The sequence below is a fragment of the Mangifera indica genome, chromosome 15 (genome assembly GCF_011075055.1).
Source record: "Mangifera indica cultivar Alphonso chromosome 15, CATAS_Mindica_2.1, whole genome shotgun sequence".
In the NCBI taxonomy this organism is placed as follows: domain Eukaryota; kingdom Viridiplantae; phylum Streptophyta; class Magnoliopsida; order Sapindales; family Anacardiaceae; genus Mangifera; species Mangifera indica.
In genome coordinates, this window is record NC_058151.1 from 10,442,193 (window position 1) to 10,460,504 (window position 18,312).

Here is an 18,312-nt window from a genome sequence, read left to right on the forward strand (position 1 = left end):
ACATATAAGAATTATTATCATAATAACCATAAATTAACTTATAACAGGCTCTACCTAAGAAATTTGAAGCTAAAATCCAATGATATATGAATAATTCTTCATTTATCACAGAAGAAAAATTAATAAATAAAATAATAATTATAGAAAAATTTATTACTTTATTATGTTTGGAGATATTAATTAAAATAAGTAAATTTTTTCTGTTTAACCTTTTTATGTGAACTTTTGATGTAGTTATTTTTATAAGTAAATTATATATGATTTATCTATTTTACCCTTAATGTCAAAATCTAACGAAAACTAAAACATTTCTTTTCAAAGTAAACGCAAACCTCACAAGCTTAAGCCGAAGATAGTAAATCGGAAACACACTAATAGCAACTCCATTTTTGTAGTTTGAACATCCAACAAACATAATACTACGGACTCCATTTTTGTTGTCTGTCCGATGACCCTTGAGTTTGTATAATATTATTGATATCTTTGAATTATGATTGAATTGATGAAAATGGGGCCAAATGTGGTGGTTTTTGTGATGATTAAGGTTTTTATGGTTTAGGGTTTCGATCAATTTGTAATGATTATTTTGCATATTTAATCATATATATTTGGCTAGATTTTGCTTGATTGTATTGTAGTTCATAGAGAAGAACAAAGTTTTGATGTCTGGATCAAAACAAAAAGCAAAAATGCAATTTCCTAGAAGCAAGAATGTGAATGCGTGAATGTGAATGTGTGAATGCGAATACGAATGCATGAATACGTATGCGAATGCATAAATATATATGTAATTAGGTATGCAAATGCGAATGTGTGAATGAGTATTAAATAAATACTTATTAACGCTTCAAAAATTTTTAAATACGTATGTGTATAAAAATATGTAGTTGCAGTGTCAAAATTTTAGGTATTTATTAAATTAAACCCCAAATTCAAAGGTAAGAAATCAAATCATCTTTAAAAATTTAAGACATTTGCACTTGAAAATTCAATACGCATGTGCATACACATTCGCACATTCCCGTTTCTATGAAATTTCTACTTTTCTTTCCAATTTAAACATCAGAATTTGTCCTATTTTGACTAATACAACAAATATTAATTACCTACAAGTAATGTAATTGATAACTATCAACAAACAAACAAAAACATCAATCTTTTTTAGAAATCAGTATTCAAAGTTTTTAACTTTTATCAATAAAAGTTTTCACAATAAGTTTTCAATGAAAGTTTCAATTTATTATGATATAATTTACTAATCTTATTTTCAATATGATGATGCACTGCTGAAATGTGATGTTATCAGGTGTGTTGAGAAAGAACATGATTGAAAGGAAGGTATATTTCAAAGGATAAGATATTATTTGAATAAACGATAAGTTTGTTTAGAAAGGTAACTGCATCAAAAGTTGGCCTAAAAAGGTTTAAACGAATTTTTTTTGTTTATTTTAATTAATATCCCTTATATTTGAGTTACTTGATATCATAGTTATCAGTATCTTATAATACACGATATATATATTCTACGATACAGATAAAAAATAATATATATCATAAGATGTATCGTAATTAATACGATATAATAGACGTATCATACAATGTAATATGTATTATTGATATAGATTAATACATTTTTTAGAGAAAAATGATGATGTAGTAGGGGTGTGTATGAGAAATTTTAAATTTGTATAAGTTTTTGTGATTTTAAAAAAAATGATAACATATCTTTTATTTTTTTATTATTTTATTTTTTAAAAATTATATCATACAACACGATACGTGATTCGAATATTTTTTGATATCATTTTAGTCTCATAAATAAATAAATAAATATATATATATATATATATATATATATATATATATATATATTATGACTTAACACTAGGATTAGATTCAAGTCAAGCTCGACTCACTTTAAAAATGTTTGAATTTGACTCGTTTGAAAAAAGTCAATTTTAAGTTTAAATCAAGTTTTGAGTTCGATTTGATACTAAAATGACATTATTTTTATATTTATTAATCAAAATAATATCCTTTTAGTTTATTTATATTCAATTTTTTTAAACTTGTGAGTTTAATGAGCTGCATACCCTTAAAACTCAAACTAAAAAATATTAAATTTTTAAACTTAATTTAAGTTTGAACTGAAATCAATTCAAATCTAACCCTACTTAACACTTGCTAACAAGAGTATAAGTAAAAACGTCTAGGCTTAAAATTCTTAAGGCGTGTTTTTTTTTTTTTTTGGGTCTTAATTATGAGTGTAAGTAATTTTACTGAGTGAACATTTGTTAGGTTTCTTTGGTTAACAAATATAAACAATAAGCTAAAATATTTGACTTTTTTCCTAACATAGAGAACATTTCATTCAATAAAAAAATTGGTCAAAGGTCTAAGTTCCACCCAACCTACAATGAAATACACATTTTTATCATTTAAATATAAAAAATAAATTTCTCAATCATCTATTGAACTCAAAAGTTAGTTTTAACGGTTAAATAGTATTTATGTCATTTTAATTAAATTAAATTATGTATAATATTATAAGAGTTTAAATATCATTTTTAACCTTTATTATTAAGGTAAATAGATATTTTTTTTATCTTACCTAAAAAATTATTACATTCAACTTTATATATTTTTTAAAATATACTATAAATCCAGCAGTTTATAATGTGACATTCATATCCCTAATTTATTATGTTTTGTTTGATTTTTTTGGATATGATTATCATTTTTTAAATTATCAAAAGGTAAACAGCCATAATATTTTTAAAAACTACTTTTGTCTCCAAATATATGATTGTATGTCATTGACATTCATATCTATATTTATGTTAGTAAAAACTTTTATAATTTTAAATTGAAATTATATAAATTAAGGTGAAAAATAATTGAAATTATATCTATATTTATGATTGCATGTCCTTGGGTATTTTATTTTATTTTTGTCTTTTCAACCATTTCATAAAAAAATTTGACAAACTATTTTAAAAAATTTAACTAATGTTTAAGAAATTGGTTTTTTCAAATTTATAAGAGTAAAAATTTGTAATTTCATAAAAAATTGTATAGCAAATAGTCGTTTGGCCTAAAAAAATATTTTAATTTTGACAAAATTGTTGTGCATATTTATTTTTTTCGTCGTAATAAATTTCAAAATTACATCAAACAATATAATAAGATTATTATCTCTGATTTATATACAATTTTTTGTTTTAATTTTCTTATATTTTATAAATTAATTTTTTTTTCAAACTTGTAACATACAAAACTATTTTATATCTAAAAAGGACATATTTGTCAAAATGCTAGTTTAGGATGCTTATTCATATAGAAACATACAATTCAATACTTATTATTAGAAATTACAAAATAAATATAAATATATCTAATTATTTATCTAACTTGTATATTAATACATACTCAGATAAAATATGCATTCAACTTTTAAAAGAAAAAAAAAAACCCATCTCTTATGGACTTTTTTTTTTTTTAAGAAGAGACTGAAGAAGAACTATGAAGAATAATAATTCTTATTTATATTATATTTTTCTTAATTATAACGAGATATAAGAAAAAAGGAAAATCTTAAAAAAATGTAAAGACTTATAAATAGAATTGGATAGCCCAGATAACTATTCCTACTCAAGGTTAGGAAAAATGATAAATTCTTATATTTTAAATTCGAAAATTTATCACTTATTATCTATTTTTATTAATAAATTTTGTTAAGTGGATGGACAAGAAGGTCATTTCCATAGATAATTCCTATTTTTCTTTTTGTTTTTTCAATTTTCTTATTTCCTTCTTTTTTTTTTTTTTCCCTTTTCACTCCTTACTCTTTTTATATGATTTTTTTTCCTTTGTTGTTTTTGTTTTCTCTTATCATCATTTATTTTTTTCTATTTTCTTTTTTCCTTTACACCTAAAAAAATATTTAAAATGAACTGATTGTCTTTTTCTTAGAAAAACCAAATATAATTCATTCACGGAAATGGATGATTAACAAATTAAATTTTTGAAAAATTAAGGGTATTTCACTTAACTTTGGGTGTGTTTAGTTTGAATAATATTTTATTACAAAAAATAAAAAATTATCACAAAGATAAATTACTTGAAAGATTACTAAGTATAAAATTTGATAAAAATTAATAGGTATAAATAATTATTGTGTTTGGTTAAAAGTAATAAAAAAATATTAAGATATTATTTTACTTAAACACCTTTAGGTAAAATTATTTTTAAAATTTTTTCGTGTTAGTTATTATATTTATTTGAAATAAGATTATTTTTGTTCTAAAAAACTAATATGTAAAGATATAATTATAATAAAATTAAAATTAACTTGATAATTTTTTAATATCTAGAGTGAATGTGGTAATCAAATTACCTCTTATATTACTTACAATATCACCTCTAATAACAAAAGCTTATTGAAATTTTTTATTATTAGGTAAATTAAGTAAAATAATATAAATTTTAAAAAGGCCGAAGGACTTATTCCAACCCAAAGTATCTTCTAATCTCAAGTTTTTACCTCTTAATTATAAAAATTCCAAACATCTACTTATAGAGGGTTAAGTCTGTTAGTTTTAATGAAAAAAATTATTATTTTATTTGTAATATTAAAAATAAATTAAAATTTAATCTCTCATTCCCCCCCAAAAACCTAAAAACTAACCATTTCTGTCATGAGCAAAGTTTTAAAAAATGACATTCTCCCCCTAGGGTTTAGTTTTCAAACTCAAGCGTTATTGCCAATAGCCTCTCCCTTTCAAAGTTCTCTCTCTCTCCAGCGATCTCTCTCCTTTCAGTTGGATGTCCAATCGACGTCGAATCAAGTTGGAGAGATGAAGACGAAGATCTCGTGTTCATCTGGGAAGACGATCATCTTCCCAGAAGAAGACATTAGGGAAGACGAGATCTTCGTCTTTGTCTGGGAAGATGAAGAGTTTCATCTTCCCGACAAAGCTCTTTGTCTCTTGGCTTGATTTGATGTTGATCAGATATCCAACTGAGAGAAGATAGATCATTGGAGGGAGAGAAAACTTTGAGAGGGAGAGGCTACTGACAATGACACTAGATTTGAAAACTAAACCTTTGAGAGAAAAATGTCATTTTTTAAAACTTTGTCTATAAAAAAAATTGGTTTTTAAGATTTTTAAAAGAAAAAAGAAATAAATTTTTAAAAGATTAAAGTTTTATTAATTTTAACTATCTATAAGTGAATAAATAAAATTTTTAAAATTAAAAATTAAAAATTTAATATTGAAAGATATTTTGAATGTGACATGTCCTTTGGCCTTTTAAAAATAATCTTTAAATCTGGCCCCCAACTTCCCTTGAATGGAAAATAGTAACAGGGAGGAGTATGGTCACGGACAAGACAAGGCATATGAACAACTGAAAAGGTCCGATCAAAATGACCGTTGGGACAAGGACCCTGGTTTCTTTTGATGACCTTCTTTGTTTTTTGTTTTTACTAAAATTAAAAAATTATCTCTCTCTCCCCTTTAACGGCTAATCATCCGACAACAAAAGTTTGCAGATGATATTACAGCCATTCATTTCCTGACAAATTTTTAACGTGACTTGTGGACACTTGTACTCTCTTACCCCACTTTCTTTCAAAAAAAACTCAACATTCTACTGTTAAATTTTAAAAATTTTCTCCACTAATTTATAATTAGTTAAAGTTAATAAATCCTAACATTTTAAAATTTTTATTTTTTTTATATCCTAAAAATTAATAATTTTTTTCATAAGTCAAATTAAAAAAAATAACATTTTCCCCTCTAAAGGTTAGTTTTTAAATTCTGATATCATCTCCAATGCTTCTTCCATCACATCTTCTTTCTTTTTTTCTAATAGTTACTCTTTCACTATCTTTTCTTTCGATTGATAGTCCTAAATCTAATAGAAAATGATGTTTTGTCAAAGAAGATGAAACATTGTCTCCTCGAATCTCGTCTTCGTAGGGAAAGATGAATAGTTTCATCTTTTTAGTATCAATCGATGTCATCCAAACTTTCAAATGAGAAAAACTTAACTATCGGAGGGAGAGAAGACATCGGGAGACATTTGTCATTGGCGATAGCATCAGGTTTGACACCAGAGATCTAAAAACTAAACTATAGGGGGGAAATGTATTTTTTTTAAACTTGAGTTAGAGAAAACTTTTAGTTTTTAAGGTTTAGAGAGGAAAGAAAAAATTAAATTTTAGTTTATTTTTAATATTATAGATAAAATAATGATTTTATTTTTAAAATAGTTAATTTTAATAATTCAGAGTATTTGAGATTTTTTAAGATGATAGACAAAAACTTGGGAAAACAAGATATATTTGATCGGAATAAGTCCTTTGGCATTCCATTGATCACATTTACACCCATTGCTAGCTTGGAAAACCTCCCTCTCGCGGTCTAAGCTATTATTAATTAATTTACTCTGCCTGCTTTTCTGGGTTCACGTAGCTACCACTTTCACACTCACAGTCTCTCTCTTTCCCTTCTCATTGTTATCTCCTTTTGAGATTCTTTTCAGGGTGTTTTACAAGATTTAGTCTTATGGCTCTGCTTACCACTCTTATTCTTCTTTTAGCCGTGTTATCCGCTGTAAGAGCCGACGAAGGTGAGATTTTTTCTCTTTTCTTTCAAAATTATATTTTTTTTGCTTTTCTTCCATGTTCTTCTCAGTTCTTACTGTTTTTGTATTGTTCTTCGTTTAAAGTTCATCACATTGTTTCTTTGCGGTAGTTTTTTCTTGCCTGACTGACATCCCATAAAATTATCTGAATCTTTCTTATTATAAACAGTTTACAGTATTGTTTGTAGCGAAATTTTATCAGTAGAGATGAGCTGAGATGATCTAATATAGCTTGTAAAAAAAAATAAAGTTTTTGGTATCAAGAAAAACTTATTTGAGTCTGATCGCTCATTTGAAGTTGAACCGATCATACTAATCAAGTAAGCCCTAGGTTCATTGATTGTACCCACCAAACCCACTCACTCGGGGATTCCACATCCTTCGCCACTCAAATTAAGTTTGGGAAAAAAAAAAAAAAACACTAACATTCTCTTTCTTATTCATTCATCACTGCTTCTCTGGTTCCCAGCTTGGATATTAATGTTGAAATAAATTAGCACAGAAAGTGGAGTTCTGAGTTTTTAGTAACTCTAGGAAAATAATAGAATCTGCCATTTTCTTTATTGTTGCAAATTATTACTCTATATTTGCAGACTAGCTTTAAGTGGAGATCTGGGTAACATTTATCACCACTTGGTAAATGGAAAATATATAATCTTGCGGACTGTTCTCTCACTGCTTTAAGTGGAAACTCTTATGTATATTTGACTTTAGTCTTGAAATTTATGGTAAAGAAGAAAATATAAAGCATTAGAGGGACCTCAATCCTCCTTGTTTTCCAGCTCATATGTCGTTTAATTTTGCCTCATTTGTCTATGATTTAACAGTGCCCTTTGTCTTGGCAGTGCAGATGAGCCAATAGGCTAGCGGATTAATGCACTTTTGCTTAGGAATTAGAACTTGAAGCCAATCTTCATTGTTGTATTTTATTCTTGGGTCAAAAGATCTATTCCCACCCAAGGTTTAGTGTAAACCCACTCACACCGCTTAATTTTTAAAAATTTAAATGCCCACAAATCCGTTAATTTTAACTATTACAGTTAAGTGTAAAATTGTCATTTAAAAATTTTATTTAGACAAAAAAAAATTTATTTATTTTTTTCACTTTAGTTTTGAAAACTAATCATTTTTTCTCTAACTTAATTTTAAAAGGTTATATTTTCACACTCACCATCAATGGTTTCTAAGATTTTATATTTTAGAGTTAACAGTCACCGCCCTTAAAGTTTCAAACATTGCACTTATATGCTCAAAGCTTCATTCCATTTTTCTGGTGATTGTTCTTCTTGATGATTCACTCCGGCTGTATCTCCCCTCCATCTCCAATGGTTCTTTGACATGGAAACCACCACAAATTTGTTCGAAATGGTCGGATTTTTGTGAATGAATATGTGCAAATTTGCACAAATCCGTGCACGAAAATCCAGCCATTTTGATTTAATTTTCGGAGGTTTCTGTGTCAAAAAACCACCATAGAAGGAGAAGAGGTGCCATTTGTGGGATTGATGTCATGCTGGAGTGAATCGCCAGGAAGGATGTTGCTAGAAAGAAGAAATGATTTTTTGGGGGTGTAATGTAATGTTTTAAAAATTTGAGGGATTGATTGTTAATCTTAAAATATGTAAACCCTAGATGATAGGAATTAAGTTAGAGGAAAATTATTAGTTTTTAAAACTATGATGAAAAATAGTATAAAGTATTTTTTTCTTCCAATAAAATTTTTATCTTTGACAATAACACAAAAATTTTACAGGCTTTGGGTGGGAATAAGCCTCTTGGGTTTACACCTAACCTTGGGTGGGAATAAGTCTTTTGGCCTTTATTAAGTGAGAGACTAGAATATTCTAACCACACTTTCTCACTAAAAAAACATTTCTTAATTTATAAAATTAGTGTCACTGACACTTCTAAAATATAAACAACTTAATTTTCTTTTATCAATTTAAATATTTATCTCTGATACCTCTATTTTTAATTAAAAATAAAAATTTTAAAAAATTAAAACAGTCATTAAAGACAGTTAGAATCGCAAGCAAAATGTATCATTACGGTGCAATTTTGCAATCACAATCAGAATCACACTATCTCAGTGTGATTAATCAAAAATCGTATCAATCTAGTCAGAATCACACTAGAATGGTTGACGACATTTATCGTCAACAACTATTTTAATTTTTGTAATTTATATTTATAATTATTAATTCTAAAATTAATATAAACTAAGGGTGAAAATTAAATATAATAAAGTTTTTGGACAAAGTTTTATTTATAACATTGAAAGAAATAAAGTGTTGTATTAGTCTTAAAAATTAATGAATTTTACTAATAGAATGGAAGGTGGGTAAGTTTCGTTTTTCAAGTTTGAGGGTGCAAAAGTGTCATTGGGGCAAAAAATGGGTGGGAAATAATCATTATTCCTTTATTGAATTTTGATTTTTAGTATACCACTCAGCATTTACTACCGTATTTCTTTATTGCACATGTCCATTCCTACAGTTTTGTTATGCAGAATGAGTTAGTTCCGAGAAAGTTTCCTTTCTATAAACGCGTTGTCTCTCCAGAATTCCTGGAATAATTGCAAGTCAAAACATGGAAAAATTCTTGTAAAAAATTTCCAACTTTTGTTTCAACATGAGATTGCAAATACAGCTATGCTGTAACATTTTCTATCTAGATTGAGGGAGCTTATGAACCTTTGAAAAACAGCATACACTTGAAACAGATTTTCATTGAAAATATGCGGCAACCTTGTTAAGTAAATTTAAATAAACGATTTGGTTTAACTTTCTGGTAAAACTTCTATAATAAAACTGATTGTTCTGAAATTCAAATGTTTAAATGAGGCATTAGTAGTATAGGCGTTTGGCATATTGCTAAATGGTGTGGAAATTGATCTGTGCTATATGCATATGCAGAGCAATGCTCATTATTTGAATCTTCACTATGTTGGGTTTCTTATAGTTCTAAAAATTGTGAGATTATGCTTGCTTACTTTTACGTATGATGGTAGAAATGTACAAAGGCATCGAATGTGTTTCTCATAAACAATCCTCCTAATTGCCATTTGTATTAGAGTTAATTTGTATAAACATATGATAAATGCATGATATTGTAGTCATTTCATTATTGCAGAACCTTTCATTGGTGTAAATATTGGAACCGACCTCTCAGACATGCCACATCCTACTCAAGTAGTAGCCCTACTAAAAGCCCAGCAAATCCGACATGTCCGGCTATATGACGCTGATCGGGGGATGCTAGTTGCACTAGCAAACACAGGAATTCAGGTCCTTGTTTCTGTCCCAAATGAACAACTCCTAGGAATTGGTCAATCAAATTCTACTGCAGCCAATTGGGTGTCCAAGAATATTGTGGCACATTATCCAGCGACAAACATCACAGGCATATGTGTAGGTTCAGAGGTTCTAACCACTCTCCCAAGTGCAGCACCAGTTCTTGTAAATGCCATGAAGTTCATTCAGTCAGCCCTCATTGCGTCTGATTTAGATCGCCATATAAAAGTTTCAACGCCCCTTCCTCCGTCCTTAATTCTTGATCCTTTCCCACCTTCCCAAGCCTTCTTCAACCATTCATGGAATCCAGTTTTGCTCCCCATGCTAAATTTCCTGCAGTCCACGGGTTCGTATCTCATGCTCAACGTATATCCATACTATGATTATATTCTCTCTAATGGTGTGATTCCATTGGATTATGCGCTCTTTAAGCCTCTCCCTCCAAGCAAAGAAGCTGTCGACTCTAACACACTTGTTCATTATTCCAATGTCTTTGATGCTACCGTGGATGCAGCATACTTTGCAATGGCATTTTTGAACTTCACTAATATTCCTGTTGTAGTGACTGAATCAGGCTGGCCATCAAAAGGCGATTCCAATGAGCCGGATGCAACTTTGGAAAATGCAAACACTTACAACAGCAATTTAATAAGGCATGTGCTGAACAAAACCGGAACTCCGAAACACCCTGGAGTTGCCGTTAGTACTTATATCTATGAGCTCTATAATGAGGATACAAAACCTGGACCAATCTCTGAGAAGAACTGGGGACTGTTTGATGCAAATGGAGATCCTGTTTACATATTACGCTTGACTGGTGCTGGAGCAGTGTTAGCTAATGATACTACAAACCAAACTTATTGCACTGCCAAGGACGGTGCTGATCCTAAGATGCTGCAGGCAGCATTAGATTGGGCATGTGGAGTGGGAAAGGTTGATTGCTCGCCTTTGCAGCAGGGAAAACCCTGCTATGAGCCTGACAATGTGATCACACATGCAACTTATGCTTTCGACACTTACTATCATCAGATGGGGAAGACCCCTGAGGCCTGTGATTTCAATGGGGTGGCTGCAATCACCACGACAGATCCAAGTAAGATGAAATTCATATTTCATACATATGAATTATCATAGTAGTTCACTTTCTTGAGTACCAACAACACTCAATTTGGTTTCACTGATGCAGGTCACGGTTCCTGTATGTTCCCAGGAAGGTAAACAAAGTTACTCCTAGACCTTTTCAATCATCAGAAGGAAGCTGCTTCGTTTCTAATTTTTGGTTGATTTTTTATTTTCTGTTTTATTGCAGCCTCGGTAGGAATGGTTCATTTGTAAATATCACAGCCCCATCTATGAATTCCACAGCAGTTTCTTCTTCCTACAAGATTTACAGCAATGAAGCATTAAGAAGTATCTTGACATTAATATTTGTACTAATCTGCAGTGTTATTTTCCTGTAGAGAGTATTGAATTGTACTTTCACCATTGAGTTTAATTTTTATAGAAACAGTGGGTTCAGGAAAGTAGTCATTCAATTTTGTGAAAAAACAAACTCAAGGGCGTGTTGTAAGGGGCCAGCTTCATTGTATTTGCATTATCTATCATTCTTATTATTATTATTATGATTTTCTACATTATCCTTTTGTACCCATCTCAGATTTTTATGACTGAGAAACTCTATTCAATTTTGTTAGATAGGTAAATCTTGAGACACCCATATTAGAATTTTGGGATGAGTAACCTTATTTGAATTATTTCATCGATCACACTAAACAGGTTTGTGTCAAGTTTTTGAATCGATCACTTATTATTACTACGGTGCAAAATATTAACTTTACGAATATAGATTTAATAAGATTGCTATTTGTGGTGATCGATTGGATTACTTCTTTGCTATAGCCTTCTTGTTATGTTATAAATTTGTTAAAAGTTAAAAAAAGAAAAAAAAATCAATTATAGATGGAATAAAAATAAGATGAAAAGCTAATAAAAAGTAGTTTATATGCAATTTTTAAAAAATTAAGAGATTAAAATTAATTTTTTAAATCAAATTTGAGCTGAATTTGAGCCACACTTTATACTATTTGGTTCATTAACTCACCTTGGTGTTTAAGTTTGCGGGTAATTTTAAAGAAAGGATAAAAGTAGGAGATTTTTATATTGAATCCAATTCCAATTATTTATTGAAATACACAAATTTTACTAAGAAAGACAACTAAAAGGGTTGGAAAAGAGATATCAATTACTGTTTTTGTCTTTGTTAGAAATTTTTTTTCTCTATATTCTCTAATTATAATATAAATATATTAAATAACAAAATTAATTAAATTAAAATTAATTTACTATTTTAATTATTACAAATATCATATATTAATTACTTTAATATGCATAAAAACATAAAAATTTAAAAAATATAAACAATTTAAAACTATAAAAATATGTTAAGCAAAAATATTAATATAAAAGAGTTAAATATGAATGGAGGGCAAAGACGGGACATATGTATCCCCGTCTCCGATCACGATATTATTTTTTGTCTTCGTTTTTGTTCTCTATCCTATTTCAGAAAATTTTCTCTTTATTAGAATCAAAAATCCTAAATTTAGATCAAAATTGTTATATCTAATTTTAATTTCACCACTTTTTTAAAATCAAACCTAGCTGGTCAAAATTAGATTGATAGATTTAATTGTCTTAAATTGAAGTTAGAAGTTTATGTTGATTGGCTTTTTCTCATTAGACTATACTACCCTCCTCCTATACAACATCTTTTGAAGCAAATGTGAGGGGTACTTATGTAATTGCAGGTTTTCCCCAGCGCAACCCTAACTTTTATCTCTATTTATAGAAGCCGCTCTTATGTTGGAGACACCGATTCTCATTTTGCTGCCTGGTTTACACGCGAAAACCCTAGTTTTCTAAGCTGTTTCTGTAAAATTTTTAAGCTTGGAAAGCAAATATGGGCATCTATCTATGATTCTCTGTGTTCATGATTATGGTAGCACAAAGAATACGAAAGATGCAAAAGAAATCAGAGGTACTTTCGGACAAGCAGATTCCTTTTTTCCTTTGTTCTGTCATGGATTCTTGCTCTTTCTCGTAGGTTCCATATTTTTGCTCTTCTCAAACACATTGATTGCTCTATGATGATTGATTTTGCTTTAACCACACCGAATAGAGACGGAAGTGAGTGGAAGATTTCTTTGACTTAAGCTTAGAAATTAATGCATTTTATCACTTGTTTTGGTTGATGTTGCTTGATGATTCTGGTTTCTAATTGAGTGAGATTAATCGGTAGTCTCTATCTTTTAGAGATGAAGAAGAAGGCTTTGTCAAGCGCCAGAAGTGATTTGGTTTCGTTATTCTTTGCTTAAGGCTTAGAGATGCACTCGCTTCGAGTTCTCTGCTGTGGACAACTGTGGCCTTTCAACTGAGAGCATTCATTTAATTTTTATTGTTTGTTTTAGTATCTAAATCATGGTTATTGTGTTGGATAATTGAGACCCAACAATTTAGGTGGATTTTTTGTTGAGATTTTCTGTTAGTAGTCATTGAGTAGGCCGAGCATTGAGACTAATTAATTCCTTCAGCCGTCACCTCCTCCATCGGTTGTGGGTGCCATAACCCTCCATCCCCTCCTCTTATTTAAACGGCACCGTGATAAGATTTTCAAATTAGCACATTAACAAAAGAGGTACAAACGCACCATCATCAGTGTTGCATCTTCTTGGCAGGGCTCAAGTGGCCCTCTTGAACTTACAAGGGAAAAAATCTATATATACAGTAATAAAACTAATATTATTGGTACTTACAATAATGTTGTTAATTACAGGGAAATTAAAATTTTTACCGTGTTTACGTATATACTATTCATTTTAAAATTTAAACAAAAATCTTATTTCATTTATTTAAAATACTCTCGATTATGGAATTAAGAGAGAAAAAGAGAATATCATTCCTCTTTTTTTCTTAGCCTTAGGGATCTCTAAAATATGAAAAAAAAAATTATTCAACAGATAAGACATACGATTGAATAATAAAATTTGTATGTTATATATTTTTTTTATGAATAATTAAGAATTAAATAATGTATGATAGATTTATGTCTATGATTCATGTGAAATTTAATTTTATTATGATTTTATCTTATTAGATTATTTAATATTGTTATTTCATGTTGTTTTTATTATTTAAAGTTGTTATAATATTGTTTAATGTTATATTAATGATTATAAAGTATAAAAATTTAAATCTGAAAAATTTTCATACAAAGAACGGGTTGGCAACGCCAACCTTTGAGTGTTAATGCCAACCTCTGGGTGTTAACACCAACTCTTGGTACAACGCAACGCCAACTCTTTACTAGATTTATTTTTTTAAGTTTTCTTTCAAGTAACGGGATTTAGAGGTGCTCATGGAGCCTCGTTGCATTGAAGAAAACTTAAAAAAATAAATTCAGTAGAGGGTTGGCGTCGTGTTGCCTCCAAAGGTTAATGTTAATGCCAAGAGGTTGACATTGTTAACCTGTTTTTTGTGTGAAAATTTTTTAGATTTAAATTTTTAGATTTTATAATTATTAATATAACATTAAACGCATTAAACAATCTAACATAAATCATAATAAAATTAAATTTCATATAAAATCATGAATATGAATTTATTATACATTATTTGATTTTCAATTGTTCATAAAGAAAATATATAACATACAAATTTTATTGTTCAATCATGTATCTTTTCTATTGAAAATTTTTTTTCTATATTACAGAAATTCCTTCTTTACGAGAAAAAAAAGAAAGATGATATTTTTTCTTTCTTCATGAGTTACATCAATAAGAGTATTTTAAGAAAATAAAATATTGTTGTGATATTTTTGTTTAAATTTTGGAATGAGTGATATATATGTATATATGTATATATGATTAAAAAAAAGGTTAAACTTATAATTTCCCTCCTAAGGTTCGGTGTAAAAACATTTTTCAGCTAAATTGTAGCTCTGTCAACAGAAATAATACAGTAAATTCCAAAAGCCAATGCAACTATGATTTCACTTCACAAAAATTTGCAACCCCTAATCAACAAATGTTTCAGCCAAAATTTACAACTCATCTACACCAAAATCTGCAACTCATGGGTGAGTGTTTATGGGACGAAATGAGCACGAATATAAAATTGTGTAAAAGAGATTGCTGGCGGGAGGAAGTCTTTTTCAAACTGTTATCGTGGTTATGAACAGGGGGTTTGTGAATGGGTGGTGTGAGAGTGGGTAGGTGGCAGGTTGAAGTGTTTTGGCAGTGGATAATTGCTTGATTGGAGTAAAGAGTTTGAATGCAGGTGACAGGGTTTAAGAACTCCTCATAGGCTTATTATCAAACACCTAACCTACACAAAATCAAAAAACCACATCACAGTATTAAGCAAGAGGGATAAATAAATTTAATTGTTTCATATATATAGCATTATATTAGACAAAAAAAATAGCTTCGACGATGTAAGAATTACTCTTCAATGTTTGCACTAGATGAAAGAATTCATATTAACACAAACAGAGCAAGTGCGAGATCTGGAGATGAGTTGTTGAAACAGATAAACCAGTGAACTTTTGTAGGAGAAAGGAACATATCCGGCACGCAATCCTCTTATGGAATTAACTTCTGGTTCAAATGGTTATCCATTGGGATAAAATGCAAGCCCACGGTAAAGCACAATGACTAACATAATTTGGCTTAGAGAATCCCATCCACTTAGCTATGGGAGAACGAATCCCATCACAACTTATAACAATGTCATACAGAAAATAGCTAATCAGGAACAACGATAAGAATTCAATGAGAAAGTAGGGTAGGTGGATTCTGGTTTTACGTAGACACATCAATTGGGTCGGGCCGAATGGAGTCCTAGCTCAAAGCATGAAAAAGGAACCTAACACGATAAGACTCGGCCCGATATTGTAGAGTGTCGAACCAGACCTATGGGTCTGTTGGGTTGGGTTTCAGGCTTTAATATCAGACTCATACGTTGACATGATACTGTTTACAAAATAAAATTAAAAAAAATAGTTTTTTTTTTCTATTTCTACCAAATCTTCTTTTGCTTTTTGGCAAAAGATGTTTCTGCCAAATGGTAGAAACAACGGTTTCTGCCTTGTGGCAAACGCAACGGTTTCTGCCTGGCTTTCAATGGCTACTGGCCAGTAGCCGTTGCTTTATTTTTTTCTATAAAAACCTACTCAATTTTTCATTTTTACTTTCATTTATAATTACAAAACTCTCAATTTAAATTATTTCATTATATTTTTAATCTCATTTTCTTTCATTAGCTTTTTTTTTCGAAAAATATCTAAATTCACAAATAATAATACTTTGTGTTTATAATTTTATTTTTATTTTTATTTTATCATTACAAATGGATCTAATGTCAAATGAATTTAATCTATTTGAATATTATCATGCTGGTGCTGATGATATTATTGATGATGCACAAGGTGGAATAGGGGGAGTATCAACGGGTGAAAGTGGTACAGTTACTAGTTCACATTATTCGACAGAGAGAGAAAGAAAACAAATGTCAATAGTATGAGAGCACTTCGATAGAATAAAGGAAACAATAGACAAAAAATTAATTCATCAAGCAGTATGTAAACATTGTGGTTCTTGTTTAACATGTGCAAGTACAAGTGGGAGGGACATCTTCGTTGACATGTTACTGATTACTGTAAAAAAATTTCACGTGAGCTCAGAGGACAAAAACAAATTGCATTCACCAGATCGCGATCCGTTGGTCCAGGTGCCACTTCAGTAGGAGGTCCTAACGGTTTCAAACATATGAAAAAAATGTCAATTTTTACATACGATCAAATGAAGATGCGAGATTATATGGCTAGGGACTTAGTTGTTTCTAATCAACCTTTTAGTTATGCTGATGATGAAATTCTAGAATGAATGATACAAAATAGTATTCAATCAGCATTTAGAAGAATTTCTAGGTTAACTCTTGGGTCATATATATTGAGAAATTATGAATTAATGAAAATAAAAATTATTAGAGAATTAAGTAATTTTAATGGTGTTATTTTAATAACTTCTTATTTATGGACCACTACAAATCAACATATAGGGTATCTTTATGCAACTGCCCATTATATTAATTTTAATTGGCAATTATGTAAAAAAAATATTACGTTTAGAAATTTAGAATATCTGCATAATAGTCTTACAATTTATCGTACATTAACAAATATTTTTGAGGAATATAAAATTAATAATTATATTTTTTCAATTACTTTTGATAATGTTAAAAATATTATAAAGTTATTGAATATATGTATAATCATTTATCTCCTCCATTTAATGAAAAAATATTTCATGTTAAGTATGCATGTCATATTATTAATTTAATCGTTCAACAAGACTTGAGCTTGGCTAAAAAACATTTAGAAGTAATTAGACATGTCATTGCATACATTTCATCATCCCCATCACGAGTACAAATATATCATCAATTATGTAGATCAATGGGGTTGAGAAGAAAAAAATTAAAAATAGATATTAAAACTATAGGATCGAATGAGCTAAGATGGGGGTGAATTAGGCAATTTAAAACAATCTTTACCAATTTAGAGAATTAAAACAATTTATTCAAATCAATGGATATTGCCTATTTTTAATCCAATTTATAAGAATAACAAAAATATTTCAAATAATCAATACAATCAAAATAACATAATATAAAGTATGAGTTAAAGGGAGGAGAAAATCAAACACGTGATATATAGTGGTTCGGCTCAACCCGGCCTACGTCCACTCCTCTAAGCTTTCTCTCTTGGAGTATTCCACTAATCTTTGGTTGACCAACACCTCAACCAAGCTTTTCTTCACAACTAAAATAACTTCCAAGGTGCTATTAACCTTTACAAATGTTAAAACTCAATTTCTCTCACTAGAGATTTTCTAATCCCTCCAAGAGTAAACCTCACTCTTTTATAGCATGAATTTTAGTACAAAATTGAAATATAATCTCTCTCAAAGAGTGTATATGAAAGTTAAAGCTTAGTACAATCCAATGCAAATGAAATTACAAAGTGTATGAGCAAGGGTTTTGATTAGAGAAAAGAATTTACAAGTGAATAGCTCAAAATTAATTGTTCTCAAATATGTGAAAGTTCTTGGTGGCAAAAGTTCTTTTCGAACGAAATTGATTGGGTTTATATAGGGGAAAATAAGGAAAGTTATCATTGTGCACAAAGAATAGTTGTTTTAGTTTTCCAGAAAACGCACAATTCTATCGACCAGATGTAATTCGATCAACCGGATGTGACATGACACTTCCTTGGAGCTTACGTGGCACTAGCCGTTGGAAAATTCAAACC

The 18,312-nt window shown here is 29.4% G+C and overlaps 1 protein-coding gene and 2 long non-coding RNA genes across 3 annotated transcripts; 2 read left to right on the forward strand and 1 right to left on the reverse strand.

Annotated features, from left to right (window-relative positions):
• The first annotated feature begins 6,380 nt into the window (after nt 1–6,380).
• Nucleotides 6,381–11,581, forward strand: LOC123197428 (glucan endo-1,3-beta-glucosidase 2-like). Its single transcript, XM_044611736.1, has 4 exons — nt 6,381–6,636; nt 9,784–11,037; nt 11,131–11,158; nt 11,254–11,581. Exons 1-4 carry the CDS (start codon nt 6,573–6,575, stop codon nt 11,402–11,404), a joined length of 1,497 nt encoding a protein of 498 aa, XP_044467671.1. The 5' UTR covers nt 6,381–6,572; the 3' UTR covers nt 11,405–11,581.
• Nucleotides 11,582–12,815: 1,234 nt separating this feature from the next.
• Nucleotides 12,816–13,465, forward strand: LOC123197671. Its single transcript, XR_006497898.1, has 2 exons — nt 12,816–13,130; nt 13,257–13,465. It is a non-coding gene; the product is annotated as an uncharacterized LOC123197671 (long non-coding RNA).
• A 1,500-nt stretch (nt 13,466–14,965) lies between these two features.
• On the reverse strand, nt 14,966–15,815 carry LOC123198304. The gene is made up of 2 exons (XR_006497996.1): nt 15,447–15,815; nt 14,966–15,326 (listed from the first exon to the last, which is right to left on the reverse strand). It is a non-coding gene; the product is annotated as an uncharacterized LOC123198304 (long non-coding RNA).
• Between the last annotated feature and the right edge of the window lie 2,497 nt (nt 15,816–18,312).

Bases quoted from the DNA above. Each gene is read 5' to 3' on its own strand.
- LOC123197428 (XM_044611736.1), top strand. From the start codon at position 6,573: ATGGCTCTGCTTACCACTCTTATTCTTCTTTTAGCCGTGTTATCCGCT. The intron at 6,637-9,783 runs GTGAGATTTTTT...TCATTATTGCAG, and splicing joins CGCTGTAAGAGCCGACGAAG to AACCTTTCATTGGTGTAAAT. The intron at 11,038-11,130 runs GTAAGATGAAAT...TCACTGATGCAG, and splicing joins AATCACCACGACAGATCCAA to GTCACGGTTCCTGTATGTTC.